General features: G+C 43.8%; 1 protein-coding gene and 1 long non-coding RNA gene across 2 annotated transcripts in view; one reads left to right on the top strand and one right to left on the bottom strand.

Annotated features, from left to right (window-relative positions):
• Positions 1-16,963, bottom strand: part of LOC118369869 (storkhead-box protein 1-like) — a 58,004-nt gene extending 41,041 nt beyond the window's left edge. Inside the window, exon 1 of the mRNA XM_035754642.2 lies at positions 16,439-16,963. Within this exon, the coding sequence (XP_035610535.1) occupies positions 16,439-16,763 (325 nt within the window). The 5' untranslated portion in view covers positions 16,764-16,963. The remainder of the gene's footprint in view (positions 1-16,438) is intronic.
• Positions 16,964-17,300: 337 nt separating this feature from the next.
• On the top strand, positions 17,301-18,616 carry LOC127916480 (uncharacterized). Its single transcript, XR_008095007.1, has 3 exons — positions 17,301-17,748; positions 18,178-18,276; positions 18,504-18,616. It is a non-coding gene; the product is annotated as an uncharacterized LOC127916480 (long non-coding RNA).
• The last annotated feature ends 235 nt before the right edge of the window (positions 18,617-18,851 follow it).

Below are 18,851 nucleotides of genomic sequence, written 5' to 3'. Positions count from 1 at the left end.
GGAGCATGGGTTAGGCCTAGTCGTTAAAATGGCATGTTATGGTTCTAAAGCACAGTGCCTCTGTCCTCTCTAGCATGGCCTCCTAGTGACCACCAAGCACTGAGGAATGCACAAGTCTTCCCTTTCCTGGGAAGTGTCTAAGTTCCATGTGTTTCCAGCATGCTCCACCCAAAGAGCCTTAACCCCATTGATAATGAGTGATGGTTCACACGCACACACAGGCACACAGACGTGCGCGCACACGCACACACACAAACGCATGCACTCTCTCACACCACACACACTTGCGCACACATACACGATCATGCTCGCACAAACAGGCACGCAGACACACACACAAACATAAACGCATGTACGCATGCACACACACACAGTCCTAACCTTACCCCTGGGAGAGATGGATGGTTTAAAGTACTCCCACCCCCTCTAATCAAGAGTGAGCTAGTGTGGCGGGTGGGTCATTGAGCCCAGATGAAACCCATTTCCTCTCTAGTCTAACCCAACATGAGCTACGGTAGATTCCTGGTCTTGTTACTGTGTGTGTATGTAGGCTAGCAGACAGCCCTCTAATGCTCCAACCAACTGAGCCATCAGAACCAAAGACAAAAAACTGTATTTTTCAATAAATTCTTAATTGATAATCTGATAATATCAAGCTGTGTTTTTATCTCTGTGATCAGTGTTTATGAAGCTAAGACAACCTCCCATCAGGAAGTTGATGCTTCAATAATACCAGAAATACTGCAATATTACATCACCCGAGGACCTGTCCTTAGTGCTGAGTGATTCGGGCTTTTTGAGGTCGGTTTGGATTCGGGATTCGATTATTAAAAAATAATAACGGTTTCTATTTTGATGATTTTTGATGATGCATTATGTGCATCTGCTTATCACTTCAATACACTTCGATACAGATGCACCAATATGACATTTTTGGCCGATACCGATATCTGATATTTTCCTTGCCAAAAAACCTGATACCGTTAACCAATATTACAAATTTTAGCAGCCTTTCAAGCATTCTAGTACAGTTAAATAGTTTAAACACATACACACACTGACCAACAAGTTATTTTGTTGGCATATACGTATGTCCCCATTACCCAGGATTTCATCATACAGTACATACCAAGCAGTGAAGTCCATGGCCTCTTCTGTTGTGAGTCCTCTTCGTCGGTGTTCACTGTCACTGTGTCCGTTTCCATCTTGTCCAGCTGTGTCTGTAACATTTCACGTAAAGTGGTCCTTGTACCTAGCGCCGAGCATGGAAGTAGCGGTCCTTGTACCTAGCATCGAACATGGAAGTAGTGGTCCTTGTACCTAGCATCGAACATGGAAGTAGCGGTCCTTGTACCTAGCATCGAACATGGAAGTAGCGGTCCTTGTACCTAGCATCGAAGATGGAAGTAGCGGTCCTTGTACCTAGCGTCGAGCATGGAAGTAGTCCTTGTACCTAGCGTCGAGCATGGAAGTAGTGATCCTTGTACCTAGCGTCGAGCATGGAAGTAGTGATCCTTGTACCTAGCGTCGAGCATGGAAGTAGTGGTCCTTGTACCTAGTCTCGAGCATGGAAGTAGCGGTCCTTGTACCTAGCGTCGAGCATGGAAGTAGTGATCCTTGTACCTAGCGTCGGGCATGGAAGTAGTGATCCTTGTACCTAGCGTCGGGCATGGAAGTAGTGATCCTTGTACCTAGCGTCGAGCATGGAAGTAGTGGTCCTTGTACCTAGCGTCGAGCATGGAAGTAGTGATCCTTGTACCTAGCGTCGGGCATGGAATTAGTGATCCTTGTACCTAGCGTCGAGCATGGAAGTAGTGGTCCTTGTACCTAGCGTCGAGCATGGAAGTAGTGATCCTTGTATCTAGCGTCGAGCATGGAAGTAGTGATCCTTGTACCTAGCGTCGAGCATGGAAGTAGCGGTCCTTGTACCTAGCGTCGAGCATGGAAGTAGTGGTCCTTGTACCTAGCGTCGGGCATGGAAGTAGTGATCCTTGTACCTAGCGTCGAGCATGGAAGTAGTGATCCTTGTACCTAGCATCGAGCATGGAAGTAGTGATCCTTGTACCTAGCGTCGAGCATGGTGGCGACACAGTAAAGAGGCTCAGAGAGAATGCCACCGAATCGCTTGTTCACAGCCTCTAGTAGAATACTCTTGCAAGTTTAACCCCACAGTCTGTGTCTGCAGTTTTGTTGAGCAGGTGTTTCAATGCCATGACAGAGGGTATCACGTCTGCTGCAGACGGAGTTGATGAACTTATTTCTCCAGTCAGTTGTTCGAATGGAGCTAGCTTGTGTGTTCCTGTTTCCAAGTTTAAAACATGTTCTCAAATGCTATTAAAATGGCAGCAGCGGTATGAGAACCAGCACATTCTTTAGCATGCAATATGGCTTTCCTCAGTATGAACTCCTCGTCTACCCACTGTGCTGTCAGGCTCAGCATGCTCATTGGGCTGACATCGCTGGTCCAGATGTCAGTCGTGAACCTAATAGCAGTGACGCTCATGGATGTGCGCTTCAAGAATACTGTGTAACTCCGGTAGCACAACATCTGAAAAAGAGTGCCTACTTGGTAGTGTGTACCGGGGCTCGAGGTGCTCGGCCAGTCGGCGAAAGCCAACATCATCCACGACAGAGAACGGTTGATTGTCAAGGGCAATGAATTCCATTATCTTGCGTTAATGGATTTCGCCTTTGATTGTCTCGCTGAAATTGTCTTACTCTTTCAAATGACTGTTCAACTTGAACTTGTTTAGTTGTTGGAGGTTAGTTTTTTCTGCTTTTGTTCTATAAGTAGTCGCTGAACATCTGGGGTTGATGCACTTTCAAATGAGTAATTAGGTTTGTGGTATTGAAAGATTTCACTTTCTCCCCTCCCCGGGAAATAATAGCAACACAAATGTTGCATTTGGCCTTTTTGTTATCTTCCTTTGAAACTTCCAGATAGATCCACACAGTACATTGTGGGCTCGGTTAGGAATGATGTGTTGCACGTGTAGCGCTATATTTTTCGTGACGTCATTACGTGATCTACCTACGTTATATAGGTATGCATGTCAGCTTTGACATCGGTTTTGTACATTGGGGTTAATCTAGACATCAGGCCGATGCCGATGCTGGCATTATTAGCTAATATTGGTCCGATACCGATATGCTTACTGATATATTGTGCATCCCTACTTATTAACCATCATTTATTCACATTATTTTACTTTAAATATTTCAGTTGTTGTGTATATTTAATTTGTTTTCTGACTTCATTATTATTATTATTTCATTCCAAGTCATCATCATCTCGTCTCTATAGAGCTGCTGCCTGACAAAATCAATACTTTTGTGATTCTTCAAAGTAAATAAGACATACTTTTATGACTGCCGAATACCAACCTCTAATCACTTAGATCATATATTTTCAGCTAGAGATACCTCGCGAAGCAACTGCCCTCTACATCTATTTTCTGTCTCTTCTGTCCCACTCAGTGTCTGCTCCGCACTAACCCAACATAGCAGGCGTAATAGAAACACACAGACCGGACAAGTAGGCACGCAATGGATTATGGTCATTGTAGTTAATTACCATGTTTGACACTACACTATGTAGAATATCGGCCTGTTGGAAACAACTCCCTACTACACTGCATAGTTCGGGCTTGATCTGATTTATCTCTAGAGAAACTGCACATTGAGCTCACAGAAAATAATGGAATTCAAATAATTGAAGCGACATCGGTCAATTAGTTGTTAAAAAAACAAAAAATAAGCGGAATATCGGTTGATAGCAGTACCTGTCCTCCACCATCTCTGAACAGCAGTGAGAGAATAATGTTGAAATCGAATAAAAGCAGTCGACACACACACGCATGCACACACACATGCACACACCCACACACACGCCAGTGTGAATACGCTGAGGGGTGCTGGTTGATGTGGTATTGTTGGCTGTGATCCAGTGCTGTGGGTAAACTCTACAGGTCAATAAATGGGCCAGTCTGTGTGATTCTCACCTAGGGAGAGTTTCCTGCTGAATGGGAAGAGGATGTAGCTAACAAACGATCAGGGACAAAGACAGAAGCATGCACACACAGCTAGAGAGTCTCACAACGAGGGGTCATGTTAGAGAATGGAGGGCGAAGTTGTCTCCTCTCTGGACTCATAACAAGCAACTGAGGAAATAGCTATCAAGACACCACACACACTGTTTCCTTTCTCCATTTCTCACACTATGGGTCTCCATGACCAGGACTGAGATGAAGTCAGATAGAGAGAGACAGACACAGACAGATGGACGGACATGTTTACGGACATATTCAATCAATTCTTATCCCAGTCTGCTGTCCCCACATGCTTCAAGATGGCCACCATTGTTCCTGTTCCCAAGAAAGCTAATGTAACTGAACTAAATTACAATCGCCCCGTAGCACTCCCTTCTGTCATCATGAAGTGCTTTGAGAGACCTGTCAAGGATCATATCACCCTAGACCCACTTCAATTTGCTTACCGCCCCAATAGGTCCACAGACGATGCAATCGCCATCACACTGCACACTGCCCTAACCCATCTGGACAAGAGGAATACCTATGTAAGAATGTTGTTCATTGACTACAGCTCAGCATTCAACACCATAGTACCCTCCAAACTCATCAATAAGCTTGAGACCCCGGGGCTCGACCCCGCCCTGTGAAACTGGGTCCTGGACTTTCTGACGGGCCGGCCCCAGGTGGTGAATGTAGGAAGAAACATCTCCACTCCGCTGATCCTCAACACTGGGGCCCCACAAGGGGGCGTTCTCAGCCCCCTCCTGTACTCCCTGTTTACCCACAACTGTGTGGCCATGCACGCCTCCAACTCAATCATAAAGTTTGCAGGCGACCCAACAGTGGTAGGCTTGATTACCAACAACGACGAGACGGCCTACAGGGAGGAGGAGAGGCCCCTCGGAGTGTGGTGTCAGGAAAATAACCTCTCACTCAATGTCAGCAAAACAAAAGAGATGATCGTGGACTTCAGGAAACTGCAAAGGGAGCACCCCCATCTCCACATCGACAGGACAGCAGTGGAGAATGTGGAAAGTTCCTCTGTGTACATATCACCGACAAACTGAAATGGTCCACGCACACAGACAGTGTGGTGAAAAAGGCACAACTGCGCCTCTTCAACCTCAGGAGGCTGAAAAAATGTGGCTTGTCACCTAAAACCCTGACTAACTTTTATAGGTGCACAATTGAGAGCATCCTGTCGGGTTGTATCACCACCTGGTACGGCAACTGCACCATCCACAACCGCAAGGCTCTACAGACGGTGGTGCGGTCTACACAACGCATCACCAGGGGCAAACTACCTGCCCTCCAGGACACCTATAACACACGATGACACAGGAAGGCAAAAAAAGATCCTCAAGGACAACAACCACCTGAGCCACTACTTGTTCACCCCGCTATCATCCAGAAGGCGAGGTCAGTACAGGTGCATCAAAGCTGGGACCGAGAGACTGAAAAACAGCTTCTATCGCAAGGCTATCAGATTGTTAAACAGCCACCACCAGCACAGAGGTGGCTGCCTACCTACAGACTTGATATCATTGACCGCTTTAATAAATGGAACACTAGTCACTTTAATAATGCCACTTTAAGAATGTTTACTTATCTCACATTACTCATCTCATGTATATACTGTATCCTTCACTATCTATTCTTTACTATCTATTGCATCTTAGCCGCTCTGTCACTGCTCATCCATATATTTTATACTTGCAGTTGAAGTCGGAAGTTTACATACACTTAGGTTAGAGTCATTAAAACCCATTTATCAACCACTCTACAAATGTGTTGTTAACAAACTATAGTTTTAGCAAGTCAGTTAGGACATCTACTTTGTGCATGACACAGTCATTTTTCCAACAATCTTTTACAGACAGATTATTTCACTCATAATTCACTGTATCACAATTCCAGTGGGTCAGAAGTTTACATTCACTTAGTTGACTGTGCCTTTCCTCTAAAGATGAACGTACTTTGGTGCGAAAACTGCAAATCAATCCCAGAACAACAGCAAAGGACATTGTGAAGGAAACAGGTACCAAAGTATCTATATCCACAGTAAAACGAGTCCTATATTGACATAACCTGAAAGGCCGCTCAGCAAGGAAGAAGCCACTGCTCCAAACCCGCCATAAAAAAAGCCAGACTACGCTTTGCAACTGCACATGGGGACAAACATCATACGTTTTGGAGAAATGTCCTCTAGTCTGACGAGGAAAAAGGAGGGAAAAGGGGGAGGCTTGCAAGCTGAGGAACACCATCCCAAACGTGAAGAACGGGTGTGGCAGAATCATGTTGTGGTGGTGCTTTGCTGTAGGAGGGACTGGTGCACTTCACAAAATAGATGGCATCATGAGGAAAGAAAATTATGTGGATATATTGAAGCAACATCTCAAGACATCAGTCAGGAAGTTAAAGCTTGGTCGCAAATGGGTCTTCCAAATGGACAATAACTCCAAGCATACTTTCAAAGTTGTGTCAAAATGGCCTAAGGACAACAAAGTCAATGTATTGGAGTGGCCATCACAAAGCCCTGACCTCAATCCTATAGAAAACGTGTGGGCAGAACTGAAGAAGCGTGTGCGTTCAAGGAGGCCTACAAACCTGACTCAGTTACACCAGCTCTGTCAGGAGGCCTACACACTGACTCAACACCAGCTCTGTCAGGAGGCTCACTCAGTTACACCAGCTCTGTCAGGAGGCCTACAACCTGACTCAGTTACACCAGCTCTGTTACACACCTGACTCAGTTACTCTGTCAGGAGGCCTACACACCTGACTCAGTTACACCAGCTCTGTCAGGAGGCCTACACACCTGACTCTGTCAGGAGGCCTTACAAACCTGACTCAGTTACACCAGCTCTGTCAGGAGGCCTTACCTACCACCTGACTCTGCTCTGTCAGGAGGCCTACAAACCTGACTCAGTTACACCAGCTCTGTCAGGAGGCCTACACACCTGACTCAGTTACACCAGCTCTGTCAGGAGGCCTACAAACCTGACTCAGTTACACCAGCTCTGTCAGGAGGCCTACAAACCTGACTCAGTTACACCAGCTCTGTCAGGAGGCCTACACACCTGACTCAGTTACACCAGCTCTGTCAGGAGGCCTACACACCTGACTCAGTTACACCAGCACTGTCAGGAGGAATGGGCCAAAATTCACCCAACTTATTGTGGGAAGCTTGTGGAAGGCTACCCGAAACGTTGGACCCAAGTTAAACAATTTAAAGGCAATGCTACCAAATACTAATTGAGTGTATGTAAACTTCTGACCCACTGGGAATGTGATGAAAGAAATAAAAGCGGAAATAAATAATTCTCTCTACTATTATTCTGACATTTCACATTCTTAAAATAAATTGTTGATCCTAACTGACCTAAAACAGGGAATATTTACTGGGATTAAATGTCTGGAATTGTGAAAAACTGAGTTTAAATGTATTTGGCTAAGGTGTATGTAAACTTCCGACTTCAACTGTATATATTCTTATCCCATTCCTTTACTAGATTGTGTGTATTAGGTTTTGTTGTGGAATTTGTTAGATATTAAGTTAGTTGTGAAATGGTTAGATATTACCTGTTAGATACTGCTGTCAGATCTAGAAGCAGAAGCATTTTGCTACACTCACAATAACATCTGCTAACCATGTGTATGTGACCAATACAATGTGATTTGACACAGATAGACACACAGACAGTGTGTTTGGTTACCTCTAAAAAAACATTCCTCTGGTGCTATTGGTGGGAATCAGATCCAGGTCGACTCCATGAGAGACGATCCAGTCATACAAACCTCAGGGTGCCTCTGGGTTCAAATGCCAAACAGCATCCATATACTTTCACACTGGACTGGTAGCACAAAAGATGAAGCTTCATAACAAGGCCTATTTTCATTGTCAGAACTCCACTGACCCAGCCAGTCTGGCTGAATCTGTATGGAACAATAGGGAATAGCTAGGCCTGTTCTGACAACTTCTGGAGGAAAATGGTATGTGCTCCTTCATTCACATTTCAACGTTAAGAATCGTCCTCAGGGTGCTTGAACGTTAGAGAAGCCATGCCAAGCTAAGCCCGACCAACCTTATTTTGCATGCTGTGTTGAATGAACAGCCACGGCCACTTGAAATAACATGTAGTTTGGAGCTCATCAACCCTCATCTCCACTCAGGAACACTCCCTCTGCACTGTACTAATGGGAGAGAGAGTGCTCTGCTACAGGCATTGATGGTGGCTGAACTGGGCTTCCTCCGTGTGCGAAAAACACCTAGAAACAAAGCTTGTGCAGAGACACAGAGAGCTTCTTCAGTATATAAGGAACACCTAGAAACAAAGCTTGTGCAGAGACACAGAGAGCTTCTTCAGTATATAAGGAACACATAGAAACAAAGCTTGTGCAGAGACACAGAGAGCTTCTTCAGTATATAAGGAACACCTAGAAACAAAGCTTGTGCAGAGACACAGAGAGCTTCTTCAGTATATAAGGAACACATAGAAACAAAGCTTGTGCAGAGACACAGAGAGCTTCTTCAGTATATAAGGAACACATAGAAACAAAGCTTGTGCAGAGACACAGAGAGCTTCTTCAGTATATAAGGAACACCTAGAAACAAAGCTTGTGCAGAGACACAGAGAGCTTCTTCAGTATATAAGGAACACCTAGAAACAAAGCTTGTGCAGAGACACAGAGAGCTTCTTCAGTATATAAGGAACACATAGAAACAAAGCACACACACAGAAGTGTAAGGATGGAACACCTGGAGACGCTGAGATTATGTGAGCCGGTTGCCTTAACAACGACCCCTGTGAAGCCCGGTGATCCCGCGGGGGCTAGTTAGCCCAGAGGTCACAACCTTTGACCTTAGCCAGTTGATCATGACAAGCTGGCCGTTCAACACCCCACCGCACACACACTTTGTCTCTGTCACACACACACCAGAACAACAAGGTGGACAGTTTAACCCCAGTAAGTCCCAGTGAGGGGATGTCGTGGCTTATAAACTAACATCTGGGAGAGTTACAACCATTAGTTGAGCTCTGAGACTCGGACCAAAAAACCCAATGAAATCAGACTCCCTATGTCTTAAAGTGTACAAACACTTTCATATCCAAGATGTGAAGGAGGAAAACACGAGGATTCAAGAGGGAAGCATTTGAGAAATGGGCTGGAAGCAGGAAGCAATGTATACAGTTGTGTTGCACGTATACCCTCTCACCATGTCAAGTTATAGGTCTAACACAATATTTCTCCAATTACTTTTTTCTTAATCAATTTTTTATTTTAAAAAGGTATAATAAATTGACAACACATTCTAATTTGTTGAGAAGAGTTTCATTAAAACAAATGCTTAAATTGAAAGCTCCACATTTAAAATCAATACCACATCACTGACAGTGACAACATCCAGTCTCTTGTTGCCCATGATGGTGGAAGAGGAGGGCTCAATTGTGTAGGAGGACACAGGATACCTCATTACACCACAGGGCGACTCAGCATAAATGTTTTACCCTGCGTGTCCCTCCGCCTGACTTAGCCTCATACCAGGAACTATATCCACAGCGAGTGTGCATCCAAAATGGCACCCTATTCCCTACATAGTGCACTACTTTTGACAAGAGACGTATGAGCCCTGAACAAAAGTACTACACTATAGAAAATAGAGTACCATTTAGGATGAATGTTATCCTTCTCAATAGGCAGCTAACAGACATTTTGATGGTTGAGGGAAGCCTCCTATTTCACCTGTGGAGAAGAGTGGAACAATAACTATATCCTTCCACAGTGGAGACCCGGCATTCAGACAGAGCCCCACCTGTTTTGAGCCCCACATTCTTTGGGTGAGAGGCTTTCCTGTTTTGCATGTTATTTTGGCATTAATAGGTGTCACATATCAGTTTGCAAACAATGTAAAACAAATATATCATTGAGTCAATAAAGCCGCATACAAACATGGTCTCTTTTTTGTTTTCTTGAGTAAGGCAGCTCCAAAATACAGGTGTTTCAGCCTAGCGCAGTGCTTTCTGTGGTGGTGGGGCAATCAAGCAGAAAATATAGAGCATTGCGCCATGATTGGCTCAGTGTTCTGTCACTCATGGGGACACTACTTCACCGCCAAGGGTAGAGATAGAAATTTCAAGCCCCTTGGATGCTGCCATAGAGTTACATTAGAAGTGCGCATCCAAAAAGGCTCAAGGTCATTGGCCACAGATAAAATGATATCAAATCATGCTATATGTACAGTAGCTTTGATTGGACATCATACTTTCAAAATCTTAGCTATCAGTCATCATCATGAATCAAGTCGACAATCTACTGGCAAATTATTTTTAATCCTTGTCATGTGAAGATAAATGATGAAGAGAAATTATAGATAAAACGTATCGGTGCTCATCAGCCATTGAAGAAACATTACACAACAAGTTGGAAATAGTAAATTCAACAATGATTGGGTTGGACGGAATCAGTGGCTAACTGCAAGCATTGAAAAGCAATCATTATCCTGCTATTCATTGGACTGTCTGTATGGTCACAAGTCCAAGATTAAGGGTCTCTTTTCCTAGTTAAAAATTATAAACATTCAACATTGGCCATGCTGTCAATAAAGCATGATTTGTGCCTCTTTCAAAACAAATGTTAACTCGGAACTGAAAAATCTGACTTTAGTGAGTTCAAGACAACTGGGAACTCGGGAAAAACGAGTTACGAACTGGGAAAATACATTTTGAACTTTCATCCAACTCGGAATTGTAAATCCGGAACTCTGACCTCTTTCTAGAACTACGGCCTGAAGATCACTGACGTCATCATGATTCAGCCTTGTTTTTTTCAGAGTGCCCAAATCCAGAGATTGACAGACTTTGATGACAAAGTTTGATGACACAATTTGCTGACGAAGGACCGCCTTGCCCCCTAACCTGTTCAAGTGAGAACAGCACAACAAGGTGAGTCCAAAAATGTATTCTATGCTGCTTCATAAATTATGTAATATGCTAGGGAGATATGTATACTGTAGCTAAGAAAGTAATACTAAGGGAATGTTGTGTAGTAAGCTGTTCGTATCACATGTGCCTCACCCTAATAATTTGGTCTATTTCCACCTCTTAATTTCGTCTACTGTTCTGACTTGGTGGGGCCTATAACCTGTTTTTGAGAAATGTAATCATTGAATATTGTAAGAGCTTTCATTGTCTGCTTATATGCCCCCTTTATTTATCCTAAAGTTCTGACTTGGTGTATCGGGAGTACATTGTAAGAATGGCCCATGTTCTGAATTCTGTCACTGTACACTACAATAGTGCTGAACAAATAGTTATATTGAGTACGTCCGTCCTAGCTCGCTCATTAATGTCTTAATCGAAATTACGGATCGCCTCTTATGTGCTTGTAGTCCCCTTATGCCATAGTTTGTACATCTCAATTGTCAGTAGAAACCACATATTTTTAAGCAAGTCAGCCATATCAACTATGTTTTTTTTAAAGGCAGTAAATGAGGCTGAATGAACTGTTTCTCTGCCAGACAAGAGAGAGAGAGGTGTAGCAGGGTAAGAGAGAGAGTTGGGAGGCTTTATGAGAGCCCTAACTGTTTGGACATAGTTTGTCACCGAGAGTGCAAGAATGTAGAGTGTTGAGAGTGTAGTGGCTTTTCTGGCATGCATCCCATATATTTTCTGCCCCACCAAGATGTACATGCAGAGACAGGCTAGAAGACAGAAGAGATTAGAGAGAGAGAGATTAGAGAGAGAGGAGAAAATACCTTCTTCCCTACAGAGAGAATACAGTTTAGAGAGAGACAGAGATCATTCAGAGAATGATCTAGACTAGTGAGAGAGAGAAACACTGCAGACTAGCCTATAGATCCTTAGAGAGAGAGAATCTTTCTTCAACAGAGCCCCTACAGATTTTGTAGGGAAAAACCTCATGATTTCAGAGAATCTATGAAAGAGAGAGAGAGACAGAGAGAGACAGAGAGAGAGAGAGAGAGAGAGAGAGAGAGAGAGAGAGAGGAGAGAGAGAGAGAGGGAGAGAGAGAGAGAGAGCGAGAGAGGAGAGAGAGAGAGAGAGAGATAGAGAGAGAGAGAGACATGAGAGAGAGAGAGAGAGAGAGAGAGGGAGAGAGAGCAGAGAGAGAGAGAGAGAGAGAGAGAGAGAGAGAGAGAGAGAGAGAGAGAGAGAGAGAGAGAGAGAGAGACAGAGAGAGAGAGAGAGAGAGAGAGAGAGAGAGAGAGAGAGAGAGAGAGAGAGAGAGAGAGACAGAGAGGAGAGACAGGAGAGAGAGAGAGAGAGAGAGAGAGAGAGAGAGAGAGAGAGAGAGAGAGAGACGGAGAGAGAGCGAGAGGGAGAGAGAGAGAGGGAGAGAGGGATAGAGAGAGAGAGCGAGAGAGAGAGAGACAGAGAGACAGAGAGAGAGAGAGAGAGAGACAGGGAGAGAGAGAGAGAGGAGAGAGGGATAGAGAGAGAGAGAGAGAGAGAGAGAGACAGAGATAGAGAGAGAGAGAGAGGAGAGAGAGAGAGAGAGAGAGAGAGAGAGAGAGAGAGAGAGAGAGAGAGAGAGAGAGAGAGAGAGAGAGAGAGATAGGGAGGGAGAGGGAGAGAGAGAGGAGAGAGAGAGGGAGAGGAGAGAGAGAGAGAGAGAGAGAGAGAGAGAGAGAGAGAGAGAGAGAGAGAGAGAGAGAGAGAGAGAGAGAGAGAGAGAGATAGAGAGAGAGAGAGAGATAGCGAGAGGGAGAGAGAGAGGGAGAGAGGGATAGGGACAAACAGACAGACAGAAAGAGAGAGAAAGAGATATGACATTTGAAATGTCTTTCTTCTTTTGGAACTTTTGTAAGTGTAATGTTTACTGTTCATTTTTTTTTCTCACTTTTGTTTATTATCTATTTCAATTGCTTTGACAATGTTAACATATGTTTCACATGCCAATAAAGCCCCATAAATTTAATTGGGTGGGAAAGAGAGCGAGAGATTCCAGTGTGAGAGGTCAACTCCAGTACCAGGGGGCCCATTCCCAGAAAGGCATAACTACAGAGCCTGTTCATCCTCCTAGTCTCACAATCCACCCCGTCTCCTCATCATTCCTTCACCCAGTGTCTCCCTCACCTCATCCCCTCCAAACACCCCACCTCCTCAATTCCATTCCACTGCAACCAGCCACCCCAAGCCCCTTATCTCCTCACCCATTCCCCTTCATCGTCCCGTCCCCCCCTCACTCTCTTCCTCTCCTCCTCTCTCCCCTCATCCAAAGAGTGTCGGCCCCATGAACCATCAGTCTTCTCCCTCCATTAGCACTGACACAGTGATAATCAGACAGACAAAATGAGGAAACTAACGCAGTCTTATAAACGACTGTGCTCATAGTCTCTATCTCTCAATTCAAAGGGCTTTATTGACATGGGAAACATATGTTTACATTGCCAAAGCAACTGAAATGAACAATAAACAAAAGGAAAATTAACAGTAAACATTACACTCATAAAAGTTTTAAAAGACATTTGAAATGTTATATTATTGGCTATGTAACAGTGTTGTAACAATGTGAAAGTTGTTGAAGTATGAAAGGGAAATAAACAGTTGGTGTTTGTGCTCCCTGTTTGGGTTCTCTCTCTCTCTCTCTGGCAGTTCGGCATATCAATTTCTAACTCTCCCTCCTTCCCTCTCAACCCCCTTACCTCTCCACATCCCCCCTCCCTCCCCACAACTTCCGTCCTGCCCTCTCACCTTCACCTCTCTCCACCGCCGTCCTTTCCTCTCCACCTCTTCTTCACTCCTCCCTACCCTTCCCTCTTCCCTTCCCTCCTTCCTTCTCCACCTTTCCCTCCTTCCCTTCCCTCTCCACTTCTCCCTCCTTCCCCACCTTTCCCTCCTTCCTTCTCCACCTTTCCCTCCTTCCCTTCCCTCTCTCCACTTCTCCCTCCTTCTCTTCCTTCTCCACCTTTCCCTCCTTCCCTTCCCTCTCCACTTCTCCCTCCTTCCCTCTCCACTTCTCCCTCCTTCCTTCTCCACTTCTCCCTCCTTCCCTTCCTTCTCCACCTTTCCCTCCTTCCCTTCTCTCCACTTCTCCCTCCTTCTCTTCCTTCTCCACCTTTCCCTCCTTCCCTTCCCTCTCCACTTCTCCCTCCTTCCCTCTCCACTTCTCCCTCCTTCCTTCTCCACTTCTCCCTCCTTCCCTTCCCTCTCCACTCTCCCCCCTTCCCTCCTTCCCTTCCCTCCTTCCCTTCCCTCTCCACTTCTCCCTCCTTCCCTTCCCTCTCCACATCTCCCTCCTTCCCTTCCTTCTCCACCTTTCCCTCCCTTCTTCCCTCTCCACTTCTCCCTCCTTCCCTTCCCTCTCCACATCTCCCTCCTTCCCTTCCTTCTCCACCTTTCCCTCCCTTCTTCCCTCTCTACCTCTCCCTCCGTCTCCCCTTGTATGGTTTTCTCTCCCTTTTCCTCTAATTCCTGTCCTCTACCTCTCTCCACACAGTGCACCTTGACATACAGACTGAAATGGGGAACATTTCTGAAGCACACACACACTGCTGACCTGTGACCAGCCACCTGACCATGTGTCCAACGCCAACAAAGCAGGCTGTATTGAAAGTGACTATACTATGTTTGTGGGTGAGTGTTTTGGACCTGCATGCTGCATAAACCTTGTTTCAAATCTCTCAATTCAATTCAAGGGCTTTATTGACATGGGAAACATATGTTTTCTCTCTTTCTCTCTCTAGTATCTTCTGAGCTTACCATAATTAGGTGTAAAATCCACACAGAGCTGTCATTTACACCTACTAGAACCAGTCTTCACTGACATTGTACAAGCCATGAGATCATGTTATCATAGATACGGTATGGATGTTGCACAATATAGCTGCCCGAAAAGGATCAAATGATAGCTTTCTGAAACTCATAAGGGCTTTTTGAATATTGACAAATTGCAAATAAGTACAAAATTAAATTTCAACACCTGTTGTTCATTTAATTTGGCTTCCTAGTTAGTTTTTACACCAATGTGCACACTGTCCACAAAATGAGGTGGAGACTGAGCTGCACTTCCTGATCTCCTGACAAATGTATGACCATATTAGAGACACACATTTCCCTCAGATTACACAGTCTCACAAAGAATTCAAAAACAAATCCAATTTTGATAAGCTCCCATATCTATTAGGTGAAATACCACATTGTGCCATCACAGAAGCAAGATTTCTGACCCGTTGCCACAAGAAAAGGGCAACCAGTGAAGCACAAACACCATTGTAAATACAACCCATATTTGTTTATTTATTTTCTCTTTTGTACTTATTATTACAACACTGTATATAGCCATAATATGACATTGGAAATGTCTCTATTCTTTTGAAACTTTTGTTAGTGTAATGTTTACTGTTAATTTCTGCATTTTTATTTAACTTTTTTTATGATCTATTTCCCTTGTTTTGGCAATGTAAACATGTGTTTCCCATGCCTATAAAGCGAGGTCTAATTGTGGTTGTACAGAGGTTTGTAAACAGACAGAATGTGTCAACATGAAAGACAACACTGACTGGTCAGTCAAAAATATGTGTAAGACCGCCAGGCAAATGTTTGAGCAAGCCGATCTTTATTGGACATCGCCTCTAAAGCTTTGTGACAAAGCCAATAGATAGTTTACCAAGGCCTGCATTTGAAAGCTTTGACTTCTACACCAATCACCACATGAATGAAACAGGCACGGTATGTAGGCCTAGACTTGAACATCCTCTAGTACTGAAGACAACATTCTCTTTTTGTTGGATAATGTTATATCACAAAAAAATGATATGGTAGGACAGGCCTATTTCTTATCATGTTAATATACCTACTGAGTAATAAACCTCTAAATACCTCTAAATACAGTATTGAGGACCAATAGCCTAACTGCATCATATAATATTGAATATAATAAAACAAGGGCTATCTTTAGGCTATCTTTTCTACAGGGACTATGAGCAATACATGCTCAATCTCAATGTTGCTCTTCACGTATCCAGTGCAATAAGATTTGAAAAAAGTATAAATTATTCAGGAACATCGCAACAAAAAAAGTCTGACCCGAAAACAGGATCAGATCACATGTCATTGACATTTTGTCAGGCTTTTATTTTCATTATCTTACACATGTTCTCTCTCAAGGCTGCTAAGTGCTGTGTAAACAAAGCATTTCCCAAAGAGTCCCTAGAAATTCTGGTGTATGGGGACTCAAGTCCATACTTAACAATACGTAAACCCATTATGGGGTTTGATAATTTTCTCATTAAATAAAATTCTAATTTATTGTGTGCCAAGACGGCAATGAGCATTCCATTATTTATTATTGCACGGGCAGCATGTTTTCTCAGACATGTCAATAAAAATAAACACATTAAAACAACTATAAATAGTGACGTTAGAATAATCATTCGTGTACATACCGACTGCTTTGATGACAAACCCTTTGGGTGACCTCAGCGCTCGGCGCATCCAAGCTTCCCTCAGCACCTCGAGGTTGTTGGCATTCCCATGGACGAACAGGACCAAATTCTCCATCCATCCTTGGAAATAAACTTCAGCTATAGCTTTCACAAGTCTTTTATTCCAAAAACTGCGCAGATTTTGCGCTTTAAAATCGGCAAAAATCTCCTGGCCGCTTGCAGCCTTGTATTTCTCTCCACCGGTGGCTCTCGAGCTCTCCTCGTCCTTGCCGAAGACCAGCGCGAGCGAGGCGGTCGACAGTTGGACGACCCGTTGTTGTGACATTTTCGTTATCTCGGATTTGCGCGATTCCAGGTGAGAAATATCATGCTACAGACACTATCAAACAATTGAAGCTCTTCTTCCAACTCGTAAAGTGATGCTATTCCACCATACTCTCATTGGAACGCTAGAATTTGTAAAACATTCCGACAGTGGCTGTGAGCTGTGCCTGTAATTTAGCGGAGCGCAGACTGGGGTAGTTTCTCCTGCTTCCAAGGTAACCAGCGGTGACACTGGCAGAGGAGGCGGAGGGATGCTGATAATCAGCTAGTTGTGACAGGGCCAGTGTCGACCGGTCATTCAAGGCAGGCAACACATATTTAGCATTAATAGGTGTCACATATCAGTTTTTTCTACTGTGTTATTGACTTGATAATTGTTTACTCCATGTGTAAACTCTGTGTTGTCTGTTCACACTGCTATGCTTTATCTTGGCCAGGTCGCAGTTGCAAATGAGAACTTGTTCTCAATGAGCCTACCTGGTGAAATAAAGGTGTTCTCAACTAGCCTACCTGGTTAAATAAAGGTGTCCTCAACTAGCCTACCTGGTTAAATAAAGGTGTTCTCAACTAGCCTACCTGGTTAAATAAAGGTGTTCTCAACTAGCCTACCTGGTTAAATAAAGGTGCTCTCAACTAGCCTACCTGGTTAAATAAAGGTGTTCTCAACTAGCCTACCTGGTTAAATAAAGGTGTTCTCAACTAGCCTACCTGGTTAAATAAAGGTGTTCTCAACTAGCCTACCTGGTTAAATAAAGGTGTTCTCAACTAGTCTACCTGGTTAAATAAAGGTGTTCTCAACTAGCCTACCTGGTTAAATAAAGGTGTTCTCAACTAGCCTACCTGGTTAAATAAAGGTGTTCTCGACTAGCCTACCTGGTTAAATAAAGGTGTTCTCGACTAGCCTACCTGGTTAAATAAAGGTGTTCTCGACTAGCCTACCTGGTTAAATAAAGGTGTTCTCGACTAGCCTACCTGGTTAAATAAAGGTGTTCTCGACTATCCTACCTGGTTAAATAAAGGTGTTCTCGACTAGCCTACCTGGTTAAATAAAGGTGTTCTCAACGAGCCTACCTGGTTAAATAAAGGTGTTCTCAACGAGCCTACCTGGTTAAATAAAGGTGTTCTCAACTAGCCTACCTGGTTAAATAAAGGTGTTCTCAACTAGCCTACCTGGTTAAATAAAGGTGTTCTCAACTAGCCTATCTGGTTAAATAAAGGTGTTCTCAACTAGCCTACCTGGTTAAATAAAGGTGTTCTCAACGAGCCTACCTGGTTAAATAAAGGTGTTCTCAACTAGCCTACCTGGTTAAATAAAGGTGTTCTCAACTAGCCTACCTGGTTAAATAAAGGTGTTCTCAACTAGCCTACCTGGTTAAATAAAGGTGTTCTCAACGAGCCTACCTGGTTAAATAAAGGTGTTCTCGACTAGCCTACCTGGTTAAATAAAGGTGTTCTCGACTAGCCTACCTGGTTAAATAAAGGTGTTCTCAACTAGCCTACCTGGTTAAATAAAGGTGTTCTCAGCCTACCTGGTTAAATAAAGGTGTTCTCAACGAGCCTACCTGGTTAAATAAAGGTGTTCTCAACTAGCCTACCTGGTTAAATAAAGGTGTTCTCAACTAGCCTACCTGGTTAAATAAAGGTGTTCTCAACTAGCCTACCTGGTTAAATAAAGGTGTTCTCAACTAGCCTACCTGGTTAAATAAAGGTGTTCTCAACTAGCCTACCTGGTTAAATAAAGGTGTTCTCGACTAGCCTACCTGGTTAAATAAAGGTGTTCTCAACTAGCCTACCTGGTTAAATAAAGGTGTTCTCGACTAGCCTACCTGGTTAAATAAAGGTGTTCTCGACTAGCCTACCTGGTTAAATAAAGGTGTTCTCGAAGCCTACCTGGTTAAATAAAGGTGTTCTCGACTATCCTACCTGGTTAAATAAAGGTGTTCTCGACTAGCCTACCTGGTTACTAGCCTACCTGGTTAAATAAAGGTGTTCTCAACTAGCCTACCTGGTTAAATAAAGGTGTTCTCAACGAGCCTACCTGGTTAAATAAAGGTGTTCTCAACTAGCCTACCTGGTTAAATAAAGGTGT

This window comes from Oncorhynchus keta, chromosome 36, assembly GCF_023373465.1.
Source record: "Oncorhynchus keta strain PuntledgeMale-10-30-2019 chromosome 36, Oket_V2, whole genome shotgun sequence".
Taxonomy (NCBI): Eukaryota; Metazoa; Chordata; class Actinopteri; order Salmoniformes; family Salmonidae; genus Oncorhynchus; species Oncorhynchus keta.
The sequence above is the reverse complement of the archived record's forward strand: the minus strand, read 5'-3'. Positions and strand labels throughout refer to the sequence as shown.